The sequence below is a fragment of the Pararge aegeria genome, chromosome 18, assembly GCF_905163445.1.
Source record: "Pararge aegeria chromosome 18, ilParAegt1.1, whole genome shotgun sequence".
In the NCBI taxonomy this organism is placed as follows: domain Eukaryota; kingdom Metazoa; phylum Arthropoda; class Insecta; order Lepidoptera; family Nymphalidae; genus Pararge; species Pararge aegeria.
This window is the reverse complement of record NC_053197.1, coordinates 17,294,905-17,317,680: the sequence shown is the minus strand read 5'-3', so window position 1 is coordinate 17,317,680 and position 22,776 is coordinate 17,294,905. Positions and strand designations below refer to the sequence as shown.

General features: G+C 36.7%; 3 protein-coding genes across 3 annotated transcripts; all 3 read right to left on the bottom strand.

Annotated features, from left to right (window-relative positions):
• Positions 1-1,717: 1,717 nt before the first annotated feature.
• Positions 1,718-2,576, bottom strand: LOC120631809 (keratin-associated protein 6-2-like). Its single transcript, XM_039901490.1, has 2 exons — positions 2,565-2,576; positions 1,718-2,176 (listed from the first exon to the last, which is right to left on the bottom strand). The coding sequence occupies exons 1-2, from the start codon at positions 2,574-2,576 to the stop codon at positions 1,718-1,720; spliced, it is 471 nt and encodes a 156-aa protein (XP_039757424.1).
• Positions 2,577-7,132: 4,556 nt separating this feature from the next.
• Positions 7,133-8,066, bottom strand: LOC120631808 (keratin-associated protein 21-1-like). The gene is made up of 2 exons (XM_039901489.1): positions 8,055-8,066; positions 7,133-7,627 (listed from the first exon to the last, which is right to left on the bottom strand). Exons 1-2 carry the CDS (start codon positions 8,064-8,066, stop codon positions 7,133-7,135), a joined length of 507 nt encoding a protein of 168 aa, XP_039757423.1.
• Positions 8,067-15,895: 7,829 nt separating this feature from the next.
• On the bottom strand, positions 15,896-16,721 carry LOC120631807 (keratin-associated protein 6-2-like). The gene is made up of 2 exons (XM_039901487.1): positions 16,710-16,721; positions 15,896-16,357 (listed from the first exon to the last, which is right to left on the bottom strand). The coding sequence occupies exons 1-2, from the start codon at positions 16,719-16,721 to the stop codon at positions 15,896-15,898; spliced, it is 474 nt and encodes a 157-aa protein (XP_039757421.1).
• Positions 16,722-22,776: the final 6,055 nt, after the last annotated feature.

The following is a 22,776-nucleotide window of genomic DNA, read 5'->3' as shown; positions in this document are numbered from 1 at the left end:
CATTCCATTTTTGAAACTACACTGCCCTTGACTAACGTGCTGGTAAGTCGCGTTGTAGTCCAACAGGGTATCGGGCTAGCCCGTTAGGGATATGGCATTTGTGTTAAAGCTCTAATCGGTTTCCACGAGGCATCTTACCGGATGTATCGTACTTGTGATGGGTTTGTTACTGTTATAAGTATCATCATTATTTATTTGTCGTCATAAATATTTACATATATAAACATGGCTTACCTGGGAATTGATGCAATATGATATCGGAGTCGCACGACTGTGCTCTAAGCGACGTAGAAAATACGTACCTACGTATGTACATACTACGCAAAGCCACGCGCGCCCAGGAAAATCACGAGTTTTTATAATCCACGACGATAAATTGACGGGTGCCGCGTGATGCCGGCGAATCAGAATACATTTGTCACCACCCCTCCTCTTCGCGCGGGTGTCGTACGAGGCGAATCAGGGAATATAACTGAGAACGGGCAGCAATGCCACTGTGCAACTACCACTACTGCGGTCACCAACCCGTCTGCCCAGCGAGGTGGTGACAAACCCTCACGTCGGCGAGGCCTTTAGTCCAGCAGTGGACTATTATAGGCTATCGATGATGGCGGTAAATTATAGGTTATCATAGGATTCACCATCAATGTTAGTCGTGTAATAAAATTGTATTTGGGTTCATTGAACTATGCACTTTGGCACTGATAGCCTGTTCTATTTTTTCAGTGCCAAAGTTCAGCAGATGACTTGTGTTGAGGTATGTAGGGCGCGTTCAAAACTTCGGACTAGACAACACAAATTAATTGAAATTGCCCTCGTTGACACCGGTGATAGCTTCATCGAATACCCTGTTATAAATAAAATATATTGTACTACTTGAAATAAACAAATTTTGAATTTTGAATTTTTTTGAATTTTATATTATATCGATATTGTAGTGCTAGAATGCACCATGTGAATAAAAGTTTTTTGTAGTTTCGAATTTTACTTACTCATATTCTACGCGAAATCGTACCGGAACGCTAATCTATCGCTATCCCTGTCTCTAATTTATCCAGTGCAAGGTTTTTACTTCATAAATCGCCATGACATTGTAGTTGGAGCAAATCAGGCTATTTCGAGGGTTATCTGTAGGTATGAAGTTACGAGAAAAACTGGAATAAATGACTAAAATGTCTTGTTTATGAAATTAAATATAATATAGAATAAAAAAAAAAAAAAAATTTTGACGATCTTTTCTAATAAAAAAGGTTGTTTGCATTATACCTACATAAGATTTAGTACAATACAATCCCTTTACTATGCGCAGTAAAAATAAAGTGTACCAATGAACGTGTCAAAGACTACTTATAAAATACTATATTTTTTTAACTTTGTAGGAATCACAATTAAAATTTTAACATCTATTGTGATTTTTCATCTTAAGTAATAGGGGACGTAAACAGTCCCATGGTTTTGCTTGAGCCACTGGATCTCGTAGCCGTTACAAAGTTGCGCAATGCTGCTCCAGCCGTTGATTATCCAACAAGTATTATCTAATCTAATTCTATGATCGTGGTGAATGAGGATTGAAATGAGAGCAACAAGCATATACCAAAAAATATAATATTTATTTAACAATAAATAAAACAGTATGTACATATTACAGTTAAGGAGGTTTGGAACCACACTAATAATACAATCACGAAATAATTGGGACTAGATTTTGTGACATTCACTACCAGCCGGAGCCGCTGGAGTAGCCGGATCCGTAGCCGGAGCCGATGCCGGAGCTGTAGCCGGACGAGTAGCCGGAGCCGATGCCGGAGCTGTAGCCGGACGAGTAGCCGGAGCCGATTCCAGACCTGTAGGAGGGCGCGGCCACCAGCTTGTTGACGGACACAACCTGCGGCACGGAGACCACCTTGCGTACGTTGACCACTTGCGGTACGTTGACGACGCGCTGCGTGTTGACCACCTTGTTGACGGTGACGAGCTGCGCAGCGGGCGCCGAGTAGCCGGAGTAGCCTCCGTGGCCGCTGTAGCCGCCGCTGTAGCCACCACTGTAGCCACCGCTGTAGCCACCCAGTCCACCGTAGCCGGCGCTCAGGCCGCCGCTTAGGTAGCCCCTCTTGTCGCGCTTCTCGCTGTTGTCGGAGCCGGCCGCGGCGCAGGCTACCAAGGCAAGGACTGCGATCTGTAAAGAAAGTACGCGTTACACCTCAAGGAGTCATTTCACCTGGGGGCTGCTAAGAATAAATTAAATTTAGGGAAGATTACAAGGTGGCAAAAAGTTTGGCGAACTTTTCGGAACACAAGAGTTTCGAAGCAGACGTTTAAATCAACAGGTTTTTAAGCAGGATGTTCGTCTTAAGTCATTAACGTGTTCCTTATGTGTTTCTGGATAAATAATTCCACTGGACAAAGCTAAGTTTGAAGATGATTTATGGGGTCTAATTAAATATGAGAACCCCTGTCAGAAGCACTTGTGATTTATTTTCAAATGGATTTACAGATTGTTCGAAACTTGATGTGTGGTGTTAAAGCAATAAAAATGTTACGTGGTCCCCATGGCAGCTACTCACAAAGGACTTCATGTTGACGCTGTTGGTAGGAAGATAGGCCTGAGAAGCTCGAGAGGTGAATGCTCTGGGTGGCGAATAGCGCGTATATATACTCCGCGCTGAGCGCCTTGACGCAACACAGCCTCGCCTCGAGTGCGCCCGCCCCTAGCGCTCGTAATCCTTACTGGTTCATTTCTAAAATTGCTTACATCCAGTCAGTTTAACTGTTAAGTTTAACCGTGCGATACAATCTTTTGTGCAGAATAAGTACACGATTATTGGCAGGGGATGCGTCCAGAGCCCTAAAAACACTCCATGCATCTTATTATGTACTTAATTAAATTTATTACAACGTTTGTTGTAAAAAAAAACTTGAGCTATTTAATAAATAACGTCTTCAAATTGTGAGCACTCGTATTTTCTTGATTTATTATTTTAATATTATTGTAGGTTTTCATTCTTCAGCATGTTATAAGTTTTAGTGTTCGAATGCGTCCGTCTATTTGTCAGAACCTCTTATTTCAGTGACAGGTAGAGACTTGAAAGTTTGTAAAATTATAGGTAACTAGCTCGTTCAGTAGATTAGTGCAATAGTTATTTGTCGTGCCTCGCGAGTTCAGCCTTATCTAATTATAAGTAAGTAAGATATCACTTGCAAAGTATCACATCGGGCAAAATATCACTAATTAGCTCACTCACTGGCTCGAATATTAATGGATTCTTAATAGCTTAGAAGGCAGATTCCTTTTCATTTTACTATTCTAGAGCATCTTGAGGGCAGATATTGTGTGTTTTAAATACGGTGTAGATATACAATTATACTAATAAATAAAAAATAAAAGTAAATAAAATACTCTAATGGCTTATTATAAATTATTTTTAACAGGTCACTCAACCGATCCGTAGGATACATGGATAAAAAAACTTGCCCCATATATATTAGTTAAATTGTCAACTTTCTTTCTGTTTGTGGGATGCAATCTATCTCATTGACAAATTCCGGCAAGGTTGGTGTAGTGCTTAAGCCAGCCATAGGTTAAAAATAAAAAATAAAAATCTTTCGCATTTACAATATTTGTACAACGGATGAACGCCGATTGAATTTTTTGTTTCTAATGTACAAAAGGTCACATTGAGAGTTTCCGAGGGTAGAGTGAACTTTATAAAAAAGCTATGGAGTTTTTTGTCAAAATCTTTTTTGCATTTGATAACCTTATTTTGGAAATTGTTGAGGATGACTCTACAACTTTATAGTTTCAAAAGTGTTCATATTTGCGTACGCTGTCAGTTCTCAAGTTATATCAATTAGAATTGGTATAAGGTTGAAATAAAAAGAAAAGTTTTTAGGTTGACTATCATAATGGAAAAAAATACACTACCATCACATGCAAAATATCAGTCTTTTATCTTGAATAGGATTATCATAAGTAAACTCTTAGAATGTTTTGAATTCGTTTGTATGGAAAATTAAATATGCTTCAAATTTCTTACAGGGATAATAAATAAATAAATAAATAAATAAATAAATATACTACGACAATACACACATCGCCATCAAGCCCCAAAGTAAGCGTAGCTTGTGTTATGGGTACTACGATGACTGATGAATATTTTTATGAATAATATACATAAAATACTTATAATATACAGATAAACACCCAGACACTGAAAAACATTCATGTTCATCACACAAACATTTTCCAGTCGTGGGAATCGAACCCACGGCCTTTGACTCAGAAAGCAGGGTCGCTGCAAATTTGGGTACACGGTGTATATATATATATATATATATATATGTATATAGAAAATATTTTTATTTATACACGCTAATCTCTGGATCTCTGCCAGTCAGAATTGATATTTGTTTGCATTTAGTTAGCTTAATTCTTCAAGTAGGTAACAGGTCATTAAATATGACGATTATATCTTTAGGAGCCGAGCAATCCATTTAAAGCTCGGGCGGCCGATGCGACGCGGTGAAAAAAATCGTAAATGCACGGGCAAATATCCAGTTCTATAATTGCAATTGGGTAGGTAAGAATCGGAACATTCCCTAACTGGCAAAAAGATTCACTATAACAGGCCAAGAAACGTAAGAGAAATTGATGTAGATTCGTAAAAAGTACGACTAAAAATTGAAAACCGTCTCTTTTAGTGATTTCAATGAAATATAAAATAATCAGTATACGGTGCAGCCAAGATCAATATTCGGTGAAAGGTTTTCTAGATCCGGACGTCGCAGAGGGTGTCCTTGCTCTGCGATAGCGATGGAGAGAGGATCCCGAAGGTAATTTTGGCGTACGTTTAAACAATATGTCGAAACATAACTACATTTTAAGTCGAGGTTACGATATTAAACATACTGTGGCTGACCATATATAACGCAGGGGCATGTAAGAAAATATCAGTGCTCATTATTGTAGAGGGTTATCGTAAGATAGATTAAAATTGCTACAGAAATGTTAAAATGGGAGCCCTTTTCTATGCTCCATCAGACAATTTTTTTTATCCATGTAGGCCTATCACAGGCACTTATGAAGCGTTCATACATATATGTTTACATAATTGTAAGGGGATGGTGTTAACGTCGTTCACCAACTTAAACCTAAAGCTACGAGGGTTCCAAACGCGCCCTGGTCTAAGAAGAGCCCACAACAAACTTAGCCGGGTAAATTATTTTTTTTGCTATCCCCATCTCACAGTAAATTTATATTAAGCTATGAAGCTAGAGCAATTCATACCTAAGCTTTTTATCATTTAGGTAAGTTTAAGTTTTTAAAATCAAGCACAAAATCGTACATGGAAATGTATAACCACACTTGTTTCTACAATGGCAATTAAGTTTTACTCCGCGACAAGCAGGAGAAACTGTACGGTGTAATTTATAGTTTCTTACTACACATCAAATAGATCTTCAGCAAAGTACTCCCTACGCACGTTTCGCTCCGACAATGGAGCATGCTCAGGAGATGAAAGAATACACTTCCTTGTACATCCAAATAAACAGTAGTTAGAGATATAAAGATACAAAACATAAAGTACAAGAGCTACAATTTGACTTTACAATGAAAAATTGATGTATATTTATGATCTAGTTTTTTTTCAACATAACTTAACTGAATTTTGGACTACTGGAGTTTGGCTTTCTGTTTTTATTTAAGGTTATAAAATTTGTTATTTTTGGATTTTAAACTTCTTGCTTAAAACGCTAAATTTCGATACCGCAATTTGGAAAGGTAATTGTTAGGGCTTCTGCTACCATTGCTGGATGATCGAGTTAGATCCCCAGACCTTACTTTTCGTGCGTTTCGTTACGTTTTTTCGTTGAGTTATGTGCGTTTTAAGCGTTAAAGCAAAACACAAAAAAAACCTTTATAGTGTAAAATAATATCATAATGACAGTGAAACACTTGTTAACTTTTACGATTGACTAATTAATTAAAAATTACAGTATAACCTATTAGATAATTGTATTGTTATTTTGAAATGAAATGTAATTGTCGGTGACAGTCGATTGTGAAGGGATTCTAAACTGTCTAATTAAATGTTTTATTTTTGTGTAGGCACAATTTGGCAATAAATATTATTATTAAATATCACTTGATTTAGCGACGAAATAAAACATTCCGAGGTAACGTGCATGCCTTAAAGTCCTCCATAGTTCTCAGATGCGTGTGAAGTCTACCAATCGTATAAATGTATTGTGCTGATGGTGACTCACTGTCACCGAGAGGTTTATAAAGTAGTTAGAGACTTATCATCATCACATCACAATCGATTGACAACCGCTGCTTGACATAGGTTTTTTGTACAGAGTGATTCGTTTGATGTCGTCCACCACGTCTGTCTGGCTCGTTGGGAGTCACTCTTCCAGCACCTTCGGGACCTATCGTCCATCTCCGCCCATTGCCACGTGATTATATAGGAACATAATCACAGCTCTATTATAAGGATTGTAAATTTTACCCACATAAAACAAAACTTGTACATATTCTCATTGACTGAAATTGTAATTTCTTTGGAGACAAATTAAACATCTCTAACCACAGTTTCAGTGAGAATGGCTGGCACCAAACCGTTGTAGATCCTAGATGACTAATGATAATGAAAACTTGCAATGAGAAACCGGATGGTTTGCCCTGTGCAGGGATAACCCATTTAACATAGCTCGTCCACTTCCAATATTTTATACTAGAGCGCTATAAAAGAATAAACGAACACACACACACGCTGACAACCTCCTTATGTCGCTTGGTCGGGTAAAAAAAGAAACTTCTAGGCGTTTCAGGTCAGCTTTGTGGTAATCTTTATTCTGTGTCTTTATTCAACCTGTAAGGTGAACTGACTAGATTTCAAAATACCAGTTTCAGTCCTTTATGGGTTTAACCTGTTTCAAGAGATTGGTGAAGTCTAACGATCTCAAGTCAGTTTCAGGGAATCCCGATCGAAATGAGAGTAATGTTTACCAAAAAATATAATATTTATTTAACAATAAATAAAACAGTATGTACATATTCTAGTTAAGGAGGTTTGGAACGACACTAATAATACAATCACGAAATAATTGGGACTAGATTTTGTGACATTCACTACCAGCCGGAGCCGCTGGAGTAGCCGGATCCGTAGCCGGAGCCGATTCCGGAGCTGTAACCGGATGAGTAGCCGGAGCCGATTCCGGAGCTGTAACCGGATGAGTAGCCGGAGCCGATTCCGGAGCTGTAGCCGGACGAGTAGCCGGAGCCGATTCCAGAGCTGTAGGAGGGTGCGGCCACCAGCTTATTGACGGACACAACCTGCGGCACGGAGACCACCTTGCGTACGTTGACCACTTGTGGCACGTCAACGACGCGCTGCGTGTTGACCACCTTGTTGACGGTGACGAGCTGCGCGGCGGGCGCCGAGTAGCCGGAGTAGCCTCCGTGGCCACTGTAGCCACCGCTGTAGCCACCACTGTAGCCACCGCTGTAGCCGCCCAGTCCACCGTAGCCGGCGCTCAGGCCGCCGCTGAGGTAGCCTCTCTTGTCGCGCTTCTCGCTGTTGTCAGAGCCAGCTGCGGCGCAGGCTACCAGGGCGAGGACTGCGATCTGTAACGGAAGTACGCGTTACGCCTCAAGGAGTCATTTCACCTGGGGGTTACTAAAAATAGACTACATAGAAGAAAGTCTAGGACAGATAGAGTTTAGGACAAGGTGACAAAAAGATTGGCAAATTTTTCGGACCACAAAAGTTTCGAATCAGACGCTGAAATTATCTTCTAGCGCAGGTTTTTAAGCAGGATGTTCCTCTTTAGTAATTTCCCTATTCCTTACGTGTTTCCGGATAAACAATTCCACAAGCTAAGTTTGAGACCAATTTTTGAGATCTATCAAAAAGTAAAAAATATGGGAACCCTCGTCAGAAGCACTTGAGAGTTATTTTGTAATGGATTCACCGATTGTTTGCAACTTGATAGGCGGTGTTAAAACAATAAAAATATCACGTGGTCCCCATGGATGGTCCCCAGCTACTCACAAAGGACTTCATGTTGACGCTGTTGGTAGGAAGATAGGCCTGAGAAGCTCGAGAGGTGAATGTTCTGGGTGGCGACGAGCGCGTATATATACTCCGCGCTGGGCGCCTTGACGCAACACAACCTCGCCTCGAGTGCGCCCTGCGCTCGCCATCCTTACATTTTGCCCGCATAACAGTTTAAGTTATAGGCAGTGTATAGACGGGGGCGGCAGTTTTTTTCTAGAACTGTAACTAGAGTTATTGGCCTAGTTACAGAGCTAGACAGCTTATGACTTCTTTAAATAAAACGTGTGTGGAAGAAAAGAAAAGTAAAAGTTCACCTCTTCCGATGTATTAAAAAATATAATTAAAATATATATATCTTAATATATATAAATCTCCTGTCACGATGTTTGTCCGCGATGGACTCTTAAACTACTTAACCGATTTTAAATTAAATTGGCACACCGTGAGCATTCTGGTCCGACTTAAGAGATAGGGTAGCTTAGATCTTTAATTATAGTCGCAATTTTATTTTATTGCAAATTTTTTGTCTATAATTAATTGACAGTCACATGTTATATATATATACTACTATACTCATTTAAGGCTTAGCGATACTGAATACTTTAAAAACAAAATCAAACGCAGACGAAGTCGCGGGCAACAGCTAGTATATATATATATATAAATATACTTCTTTAAGTAGATTTTAATAATATAAGGTTTCATAAGCTTAAGTCTTCTTCTTCTCCTTGCAGTGCCGTTTCCTATCGGAGGTTGGCAATTATCAAGGCTATCTGAACTTTGTTCGCAGCTGCACGGAACAACGATCGGGTACTTTTCCGGAACCATTGGCGTAAATTTTTAGCCACGATGTTCTTCTTTGGCCAGGTGGTCTTTTGCCAGCTATTTATTGTTTCTCATAATACGAACAACACACTATAACTTTCTTTGTTGACTCTATGGCATGAAATAACTCTATGGTTAAACAGTGTTCATCATTTAGACGCAGAGCTATATACCTGATAATTAAAAGTTTTTTATGGAACACTAGCAGTCCTCCGCGAGTTTATTCGCGTATCTGCGACGTAAAATAGCACGAAGGCTAACAAATTCAAGAGAAAAACTTTGATGGATATTTGTTACTCAATCACGCAAAAACGGCTAAACCGAATTGGCTGAAATTTGACACAAAGATGGATTGTAGTCTGGAATAGCACATAGGCTACTTTTTATCCTGGGAATTAAGAAAGTTCCCGCGGGAATAAAAACCTTAATCCACGCGAACGTAGCAGCGGGTATCAGCTAGTAATTAATTGTCGATTACGCTAGCTGAGCAACAATGACAAAAGTCAGTAAATGGATGGGTGACTACATTTTGAGGTTTGAAGTAGAACTCGACTGTATGCTTTTTTTTGTGTATTTACTACGCTATAACTTTTTTAATTACACATCGATTTTGATGAGTCTTTCTTTGTTTGGTATATCATACCTCAGAAAGTAGTCCCGTTTTAATTTAGAGAAGGTCCAGTATATTGGAGGGATCCTGGAAAAATCGAAGGAACTAATCATATATTAAAGGCACACCTATAGCGATTTGAGTATTATTATTGTAATTTGAGCATTCTCTCCTGAAAAGTATCATTTCCTCACGTCAATTTGATGATGAAGACCCAGAATGGCACCTGAAACTCTACAATAATAAGTATTACACTAGTAGCGCTTCGATTATGGTATATAGGAGATAAGCATTTTATGCTCGTCACAATAGAAGAGCTGATGGTGAAGTGCCCGGAGAACTCTTCAAACATTAATGCCCCGGCTTCGGGAACAACAATATTTTGTAGAAGGTAATGAGCAGTTCACATATGGCTATTATAACTTAGATATAACTGAAAACCTACCCACTTAAAAGCGTAAAACTAAATTTTTGATAAAAAAGTACCGACTTTATAAAACAACTAAAAAGCAAGAAATAAATATTTCCTACAACATTTATATGTAATTTGCTTGCTACTATATAAAAGGCGGCGGAAGCGGTGATAGCGCATTGGTTAGGAGCTCAACCTCACTTTCCGGGGGTCGAGTTCGAATCCCAGCACGCACCTCTAACTTTTATAAGTTGTGGGCGTTTTAAGCAATTATCACCTGAATCCACGGTGAAGGAAAACATCGTGCGGAAACCAGCATGTCTGATAGTTCTACAGAATGTTCTCAAAGGTGTGCGGAGTCCACCAATTCGCACTGGTCCAGCGTGGTGGACTACGGCCTTACGGAGACCCGTGCTCTGTAGTGGGTCGGTAATGGGTTGATGTTATGATGATGATGGTATAAAAGGCATTACGTTTTACTTGGCATCGAAGTATAAATGTTGTAAAAAGTATTAATTCTTGCTTTTTAGTCGTTTTACAGAGTCCGTTTTTTTAGTCAAAAAAATTTCACCCTCGAAGGTGAAAAGGCATTACATTTTACTTGGCATCGAAGTATAAATGTTGTAAAAAGTATTAATTCTTGCTTTTTAGTCGTTTTACAGAGTCCGTTTTTTTAGTCAAAAAAATTTCACCCTCGAAGGTGAAAAGGCATTACATTTTACTTGGCATCGAAGTATAAATGTTGTAAAAAGTATTAATTCTTGCTTTTTAGTCGTTTTACAGAGTCCGTTTTTTTAGTCAAAAAAATTTCACCCTCGAAGGTGAAAAGGCATTACATTTTACTTGGCATCGAAGTATAAATGTTGTAAAAAGTATTAATTCTTGCTTTTTAGTCGTTTTACAGAGTCCGTTTTTTTTTGTCAAAAAAATTTCACCCTCGAAGGTGAAAAGGCATTACATTTTACTTGGCATCGAAGTATAAATGTTGTAAAAAGTATTAATTCTTGCTTTTTAGTCGTTTTACAGAGTCCGTTTTTTTAGTCAAAAAAATTTCACCCTCGAAGGTGAAAAGGCATTACATTTTACTTGGCATCGAAGTATAAATGTTGTAAAAAGTATTAATTCTTGCTTTTTAGTCGTTTTACAGAGTCCGTTTTTTTTTGTCAAAAAAATTTCACCCTCGAAGGTGAAAAGGCATTACATTTTACTTGGCATCGAAGTATAAATGTTGTAAAAAGTATTAATTCTTGCTTTTTAGTCGTTTTACAGAGTCCGTTTTTTTAGTCAAAAAAATTTCACCCTCGAAGGTGAAAAGGCATTACATTTTACTTGGCATCGAAGTATAAATGTTGTAAAAAGTATTAATTCTTGCTTTTTAGTCGTTTTACAGAGTCCGTTTTTTGTGTCAAAAAAATTTCACCCTCGAAGGTGAAAATGCATTACATTTTACTTGGCATCGAAGTATAAATGTTGTAAAAAGTATTAATTCTTGCTTTTTAGTCGTTTTACAGAGTCCTTTTTTTTTTGTCAAAAAAATTTCACCCTCGAAGGTAAAAAGGCATTACATTTTACTTGGCATCGAAGTATAAATGTTGTAAAAAGTATTAATTCTTGCTTTTTAGTCGTTTTACAGAGTCCGTTTTTTTTGTCAAAAAAAATTTCACCCTCGAAGGTGAAAAGGCATTACATTTTACTTGGCATCGAAGTATAAATGTTGTAAAAAGTATTAATTCTTGCTTTTTAGTCGTTTTACAGTCCGTTTTTTTTTGTCAAAAAAATTTCACCCTCGAAGGTGAAAAGGCATTACATTTTACTTGGCATCGAAGTATAAATGTTGTAAAAAGTATTAATTCTTGCTTTTTAGTCGTTTTACAAAGTCCGTTTTTTTTGTCAAAAAAATTTCATCCTCGAAGGTGTATTTTTCATAAAGTGTAGATGGCATAGGAAATTCGTGTGCCGTAAGCGGTTTAAGCTGTGCACTGATTTTTCAGTCGCATTTAACTCCTTATAAAGCAAGCAACCCCTTTATGGTAGAATTTCCAAAAGCTGCGATACACATAATTCTTTATTTTTGTAATTAAGAGCCAAAGATTAAAGTTTCATGGATAGAACTTGAAAAATGACAGACTTTTATTCAAACTTTAAACCTCTATTCAAACCCTTTCGTAGTGGATTTTAAGAAAATGCGTTATAAGTTACGTCATAACAGAAACCTACTATGATAATTAGGCTGTGCGAGCGGCTTAGGCTGTGCGTTGATATCTCAGTCAATCCGGACTTGGAATAAATATATATATAGATATTAAAACCACACTGCTGTTAGTAATTACCTCTTATCAATATGTTTGAACGGATTTTGACGAAAAAAAAATTGTATGGTTTCATAAATTTTGTATGCCTTGCGTATAATGCTTATATATACATCATATATGCTAATATAAATGTAACGTTATTAATGTAAAATTACTCGGAAGAAAGACATTCTTTTTTTCTTCAGGCAGGCCGAATACAGATATTTGTCACTTTGACTTTGACTATTACCTTCGAAATGCAATCGAATTAAAAACCTTGTAGTTTTAAATTTGGGTAAAATATTGAATTTATTAGTATGGTTAAGATCAATAATTAGCCAAAGTTTTTGGAATCCAGACGACGTTGTAGAGGCTTTCCGCGCTGTAAAAGTGAAGAAGAAGTCAGAAACGCATGCTTCAGGTGGCATTTATTGGTTGAATAAAGATAATCGTAACTGTTATAAGAGATGCAAAAGTGTGCTATTTGTCCTTCCTTCACGCTCTAAATAAGCAGATTTTTGGCATGGTGAAAGCACGGATAGTAACATAGGAAAAACAAATAATTCCCAAGGATGTTTTACAGGATATTCATATTTCACACCAAATATCGTCCTTCTTTCCACCATATTTGAAGTGAATTAGCCTGTACTACTTTTATATTGTAAAAAGATCTGTCTTATTCTTCCACTTCGGTCACATTGCTAGGCAAAATGCCAGCATCATAGGAAAGCTGATGATCAGTGGTAAGATCGAAGAAAATAGACCCAGCGGCCGTAGCTCAAGAAGCTAGTCAGACCAGATAAGAGAGGCAGTCGATGCACCCCTCTATAGTGCTATTATTTTATATTATATATTGCACAAGGTCACGTTTACGTCGTCAGAGCAGCGCGCATATTAGCGCGCTATTCATTTAATCTCGATAGTCATATCTTCTCTCTAAATAAATTTTAATAATGTTGTTAACCATATATATATAAAGTCGAGGTTACTATATACGAATTCGTTACTCGGACGCAATCGGCTCCGCTGTCTTCAGTACGCAAGAATAACGAATGTTAAATTGTAAAAATATGTCATTGTTGGAAAGGAGCTCCTGCTGAGTTTTTAGCTTCTTTTATCTGTTCTTCGTTGGTTTCTTATATAAAATCTGTCTCCAAAAGCGATTGTGAAGTCACTACGAACTTACGTTACGTTAATCATGATATTTAAAATCTGCTTCGCGGCAAGCTCTACTTGTATGTCTCTACCACGCTTTAAAGCGATTCACAATAGAAATGTATGTACATTTGAATTAGGATCCGAAAGGCTAGCAATTTTGCTTAGTCAAAGCCGATGAATATTTTTTTGACTCTTATGAAATTATAGCTTTAAGGACCAAAATTAATGTTTACTTTCACCATGTAAGTTAATAATTTCTAGACTTTCATGCTGAAATCCTAAGTTATAAATTTTTATAAGCAAATAGGTATTTTTAAGGAGATTAGTTTTAAGGATTCCGTAATTCCAATTCTATTTAATATGAAAGGAATGTCTTTCTACGAGCCGAGGCCGAGCCGTACCGCCTACAATAACTGAGGATTGAAAGTCTGTGCAAATAGGCGAGTGACATCGCTATCATAATTTGCTATCTCCGCGTAAGATAGGAGAACCTCTACGGTTTGATTTATAATTTCATGACAATTGTTATAATAAACAATTGCCATGAAATTGTTCTTACACAATTGAGGATCTGTTTGGTCTGAAGTATAAAGAATAAAGAAATTATAAATTAAACCATAATTCTCCCGCTTTTCGCGGAGTTCATGTGTTTTTAAGGCAGTTTCAATGGGACTAAAGACGTGAAGTAGCAAAACTGAGATTGAATTCTTTCAATCAGCATTGCATGAGATTTCTGTTGTATCACAAGCCTAAAGTTGTGACACAAAAGTTACAACATCGTGCACTCATAACAGTCATAAATTTAATAATTGATGTATTTTATATTATTAGTAGTTCATCTACATTTTATGAAGGTGTAAAACGTTAAGTTTACAATTTATGTTTATTATGCGTATTCTTGGTACGTCATCGTTCTGCTACTTCGCAGTCCAAAATGGTATATAGCTTTATCGAACATTTACTATAACATCTTATAGCGTGTTGTTAAAGTTTTTACTTGTTTTCAACGCTCCCACAGATTATGTTTAAATAATGTTTGTATGACATATGTTACATTTGTTTCTTGTGAATAAATTATCATATTTATAACAAAAAATATTTATTATATGTTTATGTCCATTTACCTGAGGCTTAGGTGTGCAGTTTTGTGTGCCTGCAATTGCACTACTCCATTTAGACCAGAACACAGAAATGCTGCTTGGCGGAAAAAATAAGTATCGCATTGCGGTTGTATTTCCACGGACGAGTCGTTTCATAAAAGCTCTAATACTATATGATCAAACGAACTCCTTCGGTGAAGTTCGATCGATATAATATGAGTGGTTTCATTTAAAGATATGTTTTGTTTGTTTGTTTTAAGTCTTTATTGCACACACACATTTTATATAAATTAAACACAAATACAGAAGAAACTTAAAATAATAAAAATAAAATAGAGCGTATATGCTTTTACTAACATTGAATAATAAATAATAATATCTTTGATAACAGATCCAGAGTAGCAGGACAGTTACGGTTATTAATTTATTAATTAAGTTTACAACAACTGAGCATAAAAATAATATATTGAATTTAGTGAAGGTAGAACAGAAATCAGGTGTATGATATTTGTGTCATGGCTTTAATTAAAGTCTTTAATTAGTCTTTAATAACCGTCAATAGGTATTTTGTTAAATTTAAAGTGACGATTCTTTAACGTTAACAAAAAACAACAAAGGTTACATATTATTTTCAGTATAAAATATAGAGAGTAAAAATACTTTAGTAACTTCCTAAGACCTCCGAGTTTTATACTCCTCAAAATGCTATAATTTGTAAGTCTGTACGCTGTTGCATGCCCTTGAAGGGGGAAGATCACCAATGATATGCATAACTAAACATAATATCCACATGTCTGATTGAAATTTTTATCCGCATCCAAATAACTATGATTTATTTCAGCTACAGGTTGCATCGTATTTGGTGTTGTACAGGTACACTTCCGCAGAATGCCTGGTTATATATCAATTATTCTTCTTATATATTATTACTTCGAGTAAAAAGTATTTGGTTCATTCGATATGCCTCAGAGTTTACAACCATAAGTGGATCGCTCTTGGATCATCAGCATAGCCAAATGAGGATTGGTCGAGAACTCTCAAATATGTAGGATTTCTTGCGATGTTTTCTGTCACCGTTAAAATAAGTGATTTTAAATTGCTTTAAGCAATTCAATATCATTTGGCTTAGCACCGAAGTAGTTTTGATTATACAATGGCTCTCCAACACGGCCTTTTATGACCGTGCTAAATCACTAATGTTTTTGATTTTTTGGAATATGTGGCCACCGACTAAGCCTATTTTTTATATATTAAAATCATTGCTAATAGGCGTTTAAATGAAATTTGTGTCAATTATCGAAATAAGAAAAATGTTTATCAAAAAATATAATTTTTATTTAACAATAAATAAAACAGTATGTACATATTGCAGTAAAGGAGGCTTGGAACGACACTAATAATACAAATCACGAAATAATTGGGACTAGATTTTGTGACATTCACCACCAGCCGGAGCCGCTGGAGTAGCCGGATCCGTAGCCGGAGCCGATGCCAGAACTGTAGCCGGACGAGTAGCCGGAGCCGATTCCGGAGCTGTAGCCGGACGAGTAGCCGGAGCCGATTCCAGAGCTGTAGGAGGGTGCGGCCACCAGCTTGTTGACGGACACAACCTGCGGCACGGAGACCACCTTGCGTACGTTGACTACTTGCGGCACGTCGACGACGCGCTGTGTGTTGACCACCTTGTTGACGGTGACGAGCTGCGCGGCGGGCGCCGAGTAGCCGGAGTAGCCTCCGTGGCCGCTGTAGCCGCCGCTGTAGCCACCACTGTAGCCACCGCTGTAGCCGCCAAGTCCACCGTATCCGGCGCTCAGGCCGCCGCTGAGGTAGCCCCTCTTGTCGCGCTTCTCGCTGTTGTCGGAGCCAGCCGCGGCGCAGGCTACCAGGGCGAGGACTGCGATCTGTAACGGAAGAACGTGTTAAAGCTTGAACAGGTTATAAAACTAGTGGATTGTAAACTAATCTTTTGAAGGAAACAGTGATGGATGGGACTTCCTCGTTAAGTGCAAGAATATCAGCGAACATTCGGGTAACCTGAACTTATGGAACGTCATCATAATCTACTGCGGAGGCTGACAACACGGAAACTATAAAACTGTGGATGTTCTTGTGCCCGTATGTCAAAGACTGCAATTGCATTTTCTTCGAAGAATTAATTCCCGATCCACAAACACTGCGTTATTTTAGTTATTTAGATTTACTTAAGTTATTCGAAGAGCATAAAAAAAACTGTTCTTGGTGGTGGCTACTTACGAAGGATTTCATGTTTGTAGGTGGTTTAGTGGGATGTGAGAAGCTCGAGAGGTGAATGCTCTAGTTAGCCCCGAACGCGTATATATAGTCGTGCGCTTGCGCATTTTCGCAACTTAACCTCGACTCTTCTCGCCCCTCAGAGTCCTTCCTAATTCATTGCCAACTTTGTTAACATTCGGTCAGTTTAATCGTTCAAAATAACCGTTCAGCAACAAATGCACACTCACTGAACGGCTAGAAACTTGTAAAGGGAATAAACATTATCCTTCCTTCTGAGAAAGTAACCTGATAAAAAAACTAAATGTTTCCATATAGATAATTTTATAAATAGACATTCATAATTATTGTATTTAAAACATATAGTATATTTTAAATCAATATAGGCTGTCAAGCTGACATGTCGTATAATCAGCTGCTCGTATTTTATTTATAATTTAAGTTTTAATTTTAGTCTTAATATTCGTAAAACTGTGTAAATTATTTGTAAATAAGTGTTTGTTCATTAGATAAATAGTCATAAAAAGTGTAATCAACTCAGCGAGCACAAAAAGCGAACTATCCATGTGACAGGAGGTTCGTTCGGCGAGAATTCAAAATCCAACGTCTGTAACGACGTATGATTTACGTTCAAAGGATTTTACTGGGGAGTATTGCTTTTATTTTCTTTATCGTTCTCTGTTATCACGTTATAATATCCCGCTAGCTATTAAATACATTACTCCCTACACAGTACATTCTCGTTGATCACGAGACACGTCCCTATATACACTCTGACAAAATCATTCTTGCTTTACTTGACGGATTTGTGGAAGTGAAGAAAAAGAATTATTGAAACTGTCTCAGACAACATTTACAGCATCTACTCATGCACACCTTATGATATAGGTCACTGTTCTAGTAATCTACTTTAGTAATTAATACATTTTAGAAATAACTTCAATAGTCAGCGCAAAAAAGAGTATTTGTAACTGTTGTATATGCCTAACTAGTATGTTTTTAGATCTTTAATATTACTCTGTTTAATACTAATTTGAATCCTACTTTTATTCCTTTGGTCTCTCTCTTCTGTAGATCATCTATTTTCCTTCACTTAAATACACTGTTTGGTGTGTTTCAGAGACAAGTTCTATAAAATGGCTCCTCCAATGTTAACCAGAAGAGCGGCTGCATTGGAAGAGCAATTGAAACTAAAGAATGCCCTCCGTGAACTCAAGTCACTCAAACAAGTAAATGCTGACTTGGTGAGGGAACAAGATGACAGTGAAGTTGAACTGAGAACAATTATAGCCAAGAACTCCCAACTGAAAGGTGAACTAGCAGAGTTAAACAGTGCACACAATCTGGTCATAGAGGAGCGCGACCAACTCCAGAAGGCAGTCAGCTCATTTGAACAATGCATATCAACCTATGAAGAAGCTCTAGGGAAAATTTCTATGTTGGAGGGAGAATTAAGTAGGGCATGTTCAACAATCAATGACCTTCAGTCACAATTACACAGTGCTGAAATACTATCAACAAATAATCTGTACGATGAACTTGTTGCTTCATCCTCAACAATGCCAATGTGTATCGATCTGACTTGTGATAGTCCTTGTACTAAAAACCCCAAGCCTCAGCAACATTCCTGTTCCTATTTAAATAGCCATAACAAAATAAAAAAATACATTAAAATAAGTAAAATAATTAAAAAAACTCAAACTTTAATAAAAAAACAAAGGGCTGGCACAAAAAACCTGGTATTAAGAAAGGAACGCTCAGTTTTAGTAAATAAATTAAACACCCTTTCATTATCCTCTCAGAGAAGTAGAGAAAACTATGAAAGTGAAATTCAAAGCCTCAATGATGTAATTAAACAATTGGAGGACTCACTTAAAACTGTAACCTTTAAATATGAGCTATCACAAAGGCAGATTGATGAACAAATTCTGGCAGCTGATGAGTTGTTAGCCCTAGGTACCTACAACATGGCTCGCTTTGAGTCTCTAGCAAATAAATGTAACTGTACTCATGAGATACCTATGACTAACCTAAAATTATGTGATACAGTATCTTCCAACCAATTAGAAACATGCCTGGAGCAGTGCACAACTGTCATACCAGACCCTTCACCTTTATTAAAAAGTATGCCTGAAAAACAGACAATTATATTTTCCGACATGTTAGGTAAAGGTTTTGGACCTATTATGAACCATTACCTTGATCACTCAGTGACTAATAGATGTTCACCGGGGGCTAGTTTCGATTATCTTATTAATAGTTTGAATAGTGACTATTTAGATGTAAATAAAAATGTTGTTCTCTTAATAGGAGACAGTTTGAATGTCAAAAAGCATCAAATTATAAGATGCATTGATAAATTACTAGCTTTACATAGTAAAACTCAATGTAAATTCGTTATGTGTGCCTTTCCTTACTGTGGCACATTTAGTTCAAAGCAGAATGAATATATTTATAATTTAAATTTATTAATTTATAACCTGACATGCCGTCATAGTGACGCAGTTTTTTATTTTGACATCAATAAATCCATGTCATCCCTATTGTCTAGAGATAGTTTAATTTTATCTAAGAAAAGTAAGCATCACATAGCATCTTTACTAGCTTACAACTTAAATGATACTGTTACAAGTATTGTAACTAAGTCTATTGACACCTCTACATATTGTACTTCAAGTACCACCAATATTTCTAATATTGACCCTAGTACTTGTTCTAGTACTATAATAAATAGTTATTTAAACTAGACAGTGAGACAACGGGGAAGCTCTGTAATATGAACATTGTACATCAAAACATACAGAGCTTCACCGGCAAAGAATTAGAAATAGAACTGTTTGTTGAAAAATTCAATATACACATATTGTGTATAACTGAGCATTGGCTCACTGGAGCACAAATAGCAGTTAACATCAATAACTTCAAAATGTCAAGTGTGTTCTTTAGAAAGACTGCTATTCATGGTGGATCCTTAATTTTTGTACGCAATAATATAACATGTAAGGAGCGAAAAGATATAGTTAGTCTTTCTGTAGAGCGCATAATAGAACTGTCTTGTGTGGAGCTGGAGCGTTTTATAATAGTGTGTGTGTACCATCCCCCCTCAGGTGATTTCAACCAATTCGAGGATGTAATGGAAGATGTCCTTAAGCGATTGTGTATGTCTACTAAAAATGTAATAGTATGCGGGGATTTCAATGTTGATATCTTATTGCATAATACTACTACGACTAGGTTGTTTAACTTATTTAAATGCTTTAATTTGAATAATGCTTTCGATGAACCTACTAGAATCACAGCAACTTCAGCATCTTGTTTAGATAATATTTTTTTTAACTGTGATATCTTAGGTAAATCGATATTAAACAATTTAAGGTCAGATCATTGTGGCCAACAAATTACTGTTGTTGGTACAAATAGAAATAAACATATTGTTAAGTACAGGCCGATAACTCAGAGTAAACTGACGCGATTTGAAGGTGAAATATCAGCCAAAATTCCTGCTCTCTTTTTTGAAAACTGTCATCCCGACAATCTTTATCGTACGCTTTTCAATGAAATAGAAAGTGCATTTAATAAAGTATTTACTTTTAAATACGTAGATTCTAATAAAAAAATGAGGTTTAGTGATTGGGCGACAATAGGCATTTACAAAAGCAGGGATAAGTTGTATGAGCTATATGATGAAAAACAATACAATCAGACTCCAACTTTCCTTGAATATGTAAAAAGTTACTCCAAAACATTTAAAAATGTTTGTAGACAAGCTAAGTCGCTATACATTAAAGATCGGATAGTAAAATCTGAAAACAAAATACAAACAACCTGGAAAATTGTTAATAATGAATCTGGGAAAACTAAATCTCGAGACGGAAATTTTGAATTAATTATTAATAATAATATGGTAACTACTGATACAGAAGTTGCTAGTACTTTTGAAAACTTTTTTCAGAATGTTCCTATTTTGTTAACAGATTCACTAAATTCCTCACCTACTGCAGCTCAGAATTTATTAAGAGGCAACATTAATGAGTGCAAAGTTTTATTTCATTTCAAACATATAGATGCATCGGATATCAGTAAAAACTTCAAGTTGTTAAAATTAAAGAAAACAGGTGATATATGGGGAATGTCGGTAAAGGTAATATCTCAAATTATTGACGTCATTGCTCCTCTTTTAGCCATAATTTTCAATGAATGTGTTGATTTAGGTACTTTCCCGAACCTAATGAAACATAGTAAACTCATTCCTCTATTTAAATCTGGTAATAAAAATGATATAAACAATTACAGACCTATCTCAATCTTACCAGCTCTTAGTAAGATATTTGAAAAAATTATATTAAATCAACTCTTATATCATTTTAATGTAAATAACTTACTACACCCTGAGCAGTATGGCTTCACTAAAGGTCGTAGCACAACGGACGCAGGCGCTAAACTTATAAAACATGTTTATGATGCCTGGGAATGTTCACAGAAAGCCATGGGTGTTTTTTGTGATCTATCTAAAGCTTTCGATTGTGTTGATCATAAAACCTTGCTTCTTAAGCTAAGCCACTATGGTATCCAAAACGTTGCACTAAATTTGGTTGCCTCTTATCTCAGCAATAGAACCCAAAGAGTTTGCATAAATGATGCAAAGTCTCAGGGTTCAAATACCTCAATGGGTGTCCCACAAGGCTCGATCTTAGGTCCTTTTCTATTTTTAGTGTATATAAATGATCTACCGTACCATGTCAGTGGAACATGCGACATTGTATTGTTTGCAGATGATACATCTCTAATTTTTAAGACTGATAGGAGTAAAGATAACTCTGACGAAGTAAACCGTGTTATGTCGCATGTGTCGCACTGGTTTACAGTTAACAACTTACTTTTAAATGCAAAAAAAACAAAGTGTGTCGAATTTATCTTACCAAATGTAAAGAAAATTGATAAAAATATAATGATAAATGGTGAATCACTAAAAATAGAGACTTCCACAGTTTTTCTGGGCGTGACCTTGGATAATAAGCTACAGTGGGGTGCCCATATAGATTCACTAGCGGGTAAACTAAGCTCGGCTGCCTACGCAGTCAGAAAAATTAGACAGATTACTGACGTTGAAATAGCTAGGCTAGTTTATTTTGCGTACTTTCATAGTGTTTATGTCCTATGGAATCTTGTTATGGGGTAAAGCAGCTGATATCGAAACTATATTTATATTGCAGAAAAGAGCTGTACGGTCAATATATAAACTTAAATCACGCGAATCCCTCCGTGAGAAGTTTAAAGAAATAGGCATACTTACTGTAGCTTCACAATATATTTATAACAATATAGTATTTGTAAGACAACATATTAGTCTTTATAAACAAAAAGTGGACATAAACAGTCGACTTACAAGAAATGGTCATAAATTAGTGTCATCTGCATATCGTCTGCGTAAGGTACAGGGATCATTTGTGGGATTGAGTATACGCTTTTATAATATGATTCCTAAGGTGATTTTGGACCTGCCAATGCACAAGTTTAAAGAATTTGTTAAAACACATTTATTAGAGCGAGGTTACTATACAATTGATGAATTTTTTAATGACAAGGTTGCTTGGAAGCATCCGGCTCCGCTTTCAGCTCTCACAAGATAGAAAAATGAATGTTAAAATACAAAATGTAAATTGTTGATGTTGGAAAAGAGCAACTGCTGAGTTTCTTGCCGGCTTCTTCTCGGTAGAAACTGCCTTCCGAACCGGTGGTAGAATCACTACAAACAGACAGACTTGACGTTTCAAAAGTGCTTATATTAGGCCTACTTGAAATAAATGAATTTTGAATTTTGAATTTTGAATTTTGAATGATTAAAACAGAGACCTTTATATTTAACTGAAATGGAATAACGAAATTTTAGAATTTTAAAATTTTAAAACAGTCTATCCTTTCTAACTAAGGTGACAGAAGGAGATCTTCCAATTAAACTACGGCCCCTACCCCTACCCACTAAGACAGTTCGGTGGTCACTCGCAGCATATTAATGGGAAAGGTAGCTTTCTTAAGAACGCAACCCTTCGGCGAGACCAGATCCGTCGTT